Raw genomic sequence first — 5,394 nt, 5'->3', positions numbered from 1 at the left:
GAGAGGTGCAGAAGGAGCACTTTTCCCCTGGGGAAGATAAAACTCATGACAGTGACATCTTGACAGCAATGGAATTGGTTATGAGCACTGAGTCTAAGGAAGGATAAATACAACCTGACCCTTACCACCTAATCACAATTTCCAAGTTGAGTCAGCTGCAACATCTATGTAGGTAAGTGATCGAGTACTGAAGGTTGGGGCTACCTTTGACTTTAAAAAGGAAGCTGTGGAGACACAGGTCAGGGGCAGGTTGTGAGAGAGAAGGGTCTGAGACATTTGACCATTTGTAGAATAGGAAGGTATCAGACAGAACTGTGGTAGAGGAAGACCGATTAATTCCTCTCTACCTCTAACCTCTGTTTTTCTCTCTACAAGAAGGCATTGAGTTAGAAAGAGATAAGAAGCTTATAAAATATTAATATACACATCAATGTCTCTCCTAAAAAGGTTTTAGAGTAGATATAGGTGTATGGCTTTTCCAGCCCACTTGTAACATTCATCAAGACAACAAAGATACTCTTTCTTTATTCTAAGGTTTCTTTATTCTAAGGTTTATTATGAATATTTCAGAGAACCAACATGTATATTTTTCTAAAGTAAAATCTTAGCCAGAGCAATACCGGAGGTATGGCAAGTAAAAATTAACTCTGATTTATGAGTGTCTTTAAGGATAGTCCCCGTCATTTCCTGTATCTGTAGAAACCTGTGTGTTCACCTCATCTCTACATGTGAGAAGTCACTGAAACTGAAATCAAAGTGCATTGACTTCTCCAGGCCACTGAGTTTTAACATCTAAAATGAAACCTATAGGAACCCAAATGCCTTCACAATCTGTTTAGCTGATACGTTGCTGAGCTGAGTTTATTGTCAAGTTTTGAGTCATATGCCTGAATTCATAATTTATTTGTAAGCTGTTTTTCAAGCACTTAATAGCAGGAGATTATGTCAGGAAACATATGTAAATAGACTCAAAAGTGACATCTCCAAGTAGTTTTCATTATGCAGGGGAGGATGATGGCAGCTGGCAGACATCCAGCCAGCCAGGGAACACAGCCCGGTGGGGTCAGGTAATAATACTAAGGGACAAAATTCCAAGCTGATTTCTGACCCATAGCCAGCATTGTGCTAGGAAGGTTACTGGTTGGGAAAAAGTTTACCATAGAGACATTATGCCTATTCTTTTTGGCAAAGTGTCTATATGATATCTTCCAGGGGAGGTGATGGGGAATAATGTTGAAAGTATTGCACAAATAAATTTAATAAACAAGAAATTGTGGAGGACTAAATTCAGGTTGCATGGTAAGCTTTTTATGATTGGTAAGAATAAAAGCAACATAAATTTATGTTCTGATCTTCATTTTGAATATAATACAGAATACGCAGAAAAGAAAAAGACACCACTTTATAAAGTGGTTTTACAAATCACAGCAGGAGATTTTAGAGTAGTTTGGTTTACAGGGTGTGGATTCTTTGCTTACTTGAAGGATGAATGCATACAAGATCATACAGATGATCCCAGGGAAGGAAAAGTACAATCAAAACTACCAATGACAGGTGCTGGTGGCTCATGCCTGTAATTCTAGCTACTGTCGAGGTTGAGATCTGAGGATGGTAGTACAAAGCCAGCCCAGGCAAAAAAAAAAGTCCCCATGAGACACATATCTCCAATTAACCACTCTAAAGCCTGACGTAATGTTGTTACTCAATTGGTAGAGTGCCAAGTTTGAACACAAACAGCCTCAGTGACACACCCAGGACCTGAGTTCAAGCAACACACATGATAAAAAAGACAAGAAAAGAAAAAATCCACCATAGTGATTGTATGTATTGGTTATGAGAAGTGAAAGGTATACAGATTGGAAATTGACTGCATATATTTATTGCTTTTGCCTACCTCTCGTGGAAAAAGAACATGATCATTGAAAATTTGGACATGAGGAATAGAAAGAAGGAAAAAAACAGGTGGATGCATGTAATCTGTGTCTAAATTGTAGTCACCAAGATGCCCAGGTCCCAGGAATCAAGAAAGGAAGAAAGTGCTGGTCACTGGTACCTCATGCCTGTAATTCTAGCTACTCAGGAGATTAAGATCTGAGGATCACAGTTCAGACCAGTGAAGGCAGGAAAGTCCATGGGACACTTATTTCCAATAAACCACCAGAAACAAAAAAGGTGGAAGTGGATCTGTATTTCAAGTGGTAGAGTGGTAGCCTTTAGCTAAAGAGTTCAAAGACAGAGTTCAACCCTCAGGACTAGCAAATAGACAGAGAGACAGACAGAGTGAAAGAGAAAGAGAGGAAGCAAGGGAGGAAGCAAGGGATGAAGGAAGGAAGGAAGAGACAAAGGGAGGGAAGAAAAGGAGGAAAGTTGGGAGGGAAAGAAAAAAGAAAGAAAACAAAGGAAGGAAAAGAGGAAATAAAGGAGGGAGGAAGTGAGGAAAGAAAGGAGCTTAGGCCTCTTCCAGGAAATTACTTTGTACATTTAAATACTTCATAAACCATTACTTTACTTTGTAAACAAGGATAATCAATAGACCTGAACTATGTCATCTTTACTTGATTGTGCTTCTCAAAAGGCTTTTCCCGATCCTGTATATGAAATCAGATGATTTGGAGTAACCTCATTCAAAGGATAATCTTCTATATGCTTACTGGACCTGGAATTTTAGGAAACATCTTTGTACTTGTGAAACATGTATATATTGTCATTATGGGTCCTGAAAAAAAGAAACCCATATGCATTATTCACATTCACCTGGTTTTTTCAAATATAATCATTATTTGTAGCATAGGGGCCAGAGGAATATTAGCCACAGATCTTTGTTCCATAAACTTCCTAGGTGATGTTGGTTACAAAACTGTGATTTATATGGAAAAACTAGCTCGAGGCCTTTCCGTCTGCACCACCTGTCTCCTCACCATGGTCCAGGCCATTACTATCAGTCCAAGAACCACTCAGTGGAGAAAGCTCAAACCACAGGCTGCATGGCAAGTTCTCCCCTATCTTCTCATCTTTTGGGTCTGGAACTCTCTGATAAGCTCCTATTTGTTCCTCTACATGACATCACTCAATAGCATGAACAGCTCCAGAATTGAAATACATGTTAGGTATTGTCATATGCATCAATCTAAGCATGTGGTTAGGTGGCTTTTCCTCTCCCTCATGACTCTTCAGGATGTGATCTTTCAGAGTCTCATGGGCTGGAACAGTGGGTACATGGCTTTCCATCTGTATAACCATCACAAGCGAGTCCTCTACCTTCATAACTCCAGGTTCACACACAATTCCAGCCCAGAAATCAGAGCCACTCTAAGGACTCTCATTCTCTTGACCTATTTTCTTTTTTTTTATTTGGCAGATTTCATTTCCACAATATATATAGGTTCTATCATGACACATGACTGCACAGTACTAAATACCAAGGTATTTCTAGTCCTTGGGTATGCTGGTCTCAGTCCCTTCATCTTGATCATCAGGGACGCACAGGCTGCTAAATACTGGACTGTTCACTGAGAAGTACAAAAATTACATTACATTGATTCCTCAATGAGCCAGATGTGTAAATTTCTTTATGCTACCATTCTATGATATCATGACAATAAGACTATATTTTCATAGATTTATTTTATTTTTAAGAAGTCTAGTTCTTAAAAATCTAAGTTTGATTCAGAGATTCTAGAATCTTGGCCAGACAGATTCTTATTTTCTTCCTATTCCCATCCTGTAGTTTCTTGCCTGGGAAGAAAATACTTCTGGTCCTTCAAATACAGAGTGTATTTTCCCTCAAACCCCAACTTTTGATGAACTAATCACTTGTATTAATGTTAGACCAAATAAACTTTAGTGCTCACAATCTTCAGGAAGTTATTTAGTACCTTGTAAGTATGTACCAGTAGCTTTCTAAGGAACAAAAGAAAAATGAAGAATCAAGACGTCTCACTTAGATCTGTATAGAAAATCAGATGTTTGGTTTCAAAAGCATTAAAGAAATTGATCCTGAGAAACACTGTATGCCAATTAGAAACATATCCAAGACCATAATGGTCAGGAAAAACCTAGGAATACACACAGGGAGAAAGTATTCTTTTACAAAGATGCTATCCTCGCTTTGAAAACAATGCTCCAGATGGTGTTCCAATGTATAGTTGGGGCATCTCTGGCACTTATAGCTCTGCTGTAAATTTCACAGGCCAAGAGACTGCACCTTTGGAGAACACAGCTTCCACTTCAAGTCACTCATGACATGGCCTGCACAGGAACAACTCCAAGTCTTTGCTCCAGTCAAAATCCTGAGTATTCATCCTCTCATGGATGCAAATGTGGGCTGGATTCATGGCACATAAGGACCACCACTCCCGAAGGCAGGAGTGTGTTTTGATTGCTGAAACCAAGGTGGACATTTCTATGATTTTCCAAGAAGACCAGAGAAAGGGGAAGTTCAGGAAACTCCCACTGCCTCAGGCATCCACAGAAGGAATCCATGCTCTGGGCAGACCACAGTCCACTGCAGCTCAGTTTCATCTAGAAGGTGCACAAAATCTTTTCAGCTGTTTTATTAAAGCTTTGTGCTGGCTCTAGATCTTACTTAACAAAGATTTCTTGAAGCAGAAAAAGGGTTTCTGTGAGCAAAGAGGAAGTGGTCTTACTCTGCATTTTCTGAGGTTAGGTGGTGTAGAAAGCACTTGATGGAATGGAAGCCAGAACTCTATTTGTTACAAAGTCATCTCCTGAGCTTCTGACTTTGGAAACTTTCCAGAGGAAGCAACAGCCATAGGACCAGCACTAGTCTCTGGAAATCTAAATGTCTTTGTAAGAAATTGTGTGGGTAGGCAATATGTGTGAAAATAAGAGAGTAAGCAAAATTAGCTGACCTTTCTATCCAGCACTGTTTATGTTCCTTGATTTTTGTTTATCTTGCAATTACAAAAATTAAAAGCAGATCTGGTCAATGGTGTCTCATGCCTATATATCTATCACTTTACATTGGGAAGATTTTAAGATTGCAGATTGAAACTAACCCTAGGGAAAAAAGTCTTTCAGACTATTTCCAACTAACCAGCAAAAATGATGGACTGGAACCTGACTCAAGTGGTAAAGTTCCAGCTCTGAGAAAAAGTCACTGATAAAGAGCTTACAACCCTCAGTTCAAACTTGATACAACAATCAACCAATAAATTAATTAAATTAAGTATAATTAACCTTAACTTTAGGCATATCCAATTAAATGGTACATAAGTGTACTATAAAAGTTTCCTATCATTTTCTGATATAATAGAGATCTCAAAATGTTTTATGCATTTACATGTATATAGACACACATTTATAGAACTTATACCGCATTATATAAAAATAAAGTCTAAAATAAGAAAGCAAACTGTAACATTGGAAAGTTGG

The 5,394-nt window shown here is 38.5% G+C and overlaps 1 protein-coding gene across 1 annotated transcript; it reads left to right on the top strand.

Annotated features, from left to right (window-relative positions):
- The first annotated feature begins 2,534 nt into the window (after nucleotides 1-2,534).
- On the top strand, nucleotides 2,535-3,513 carry LOC122111256 (putative vomeronasal receptor-like protein 4). The gene has a single exon (XM_042683975.1). It carries the CDS (start codon nucleotides 2,605-2,607, stop codon nucleotides 3,511-3,513), a length of 909 nt encoding a protein of 302 aa, XP_042539909.1. The 5' UTR covers nucleotides 2,535-2,604.
- The last annotated feature ends 1,881 nt before the right edge of the window (nucleotides 3,514-5,394 follow it).

This window comes from Dipodomys spectabilis, unplaced genomic scaffold, assembly GCF_019054845.1.
Source record: "Dipodomys spectabilis isolate Male_0828 unplaced genomic scaffold, ASM1905484v1 ptg000085l, whole genome shotgun sequence".
Taxonomy (NCBI): Eukaryota; Metazoa; Chordata; class Mammalia; order Rodentia; family Heteromyidae; genus Dipodomys; species Dipodomys spectabilis.
This window is presented reverse-complemented; position numbering and strand designations above follow the sequence as displayed.

Coding starts and splice junctions, on each gene's coding strand:
- LOC122111256 (XM_042683975.1), top strand. CDS start 2,605: ATGATTTGGAGTAACCTCATTCAAAGGATAATCTTCTATATGCTTACT.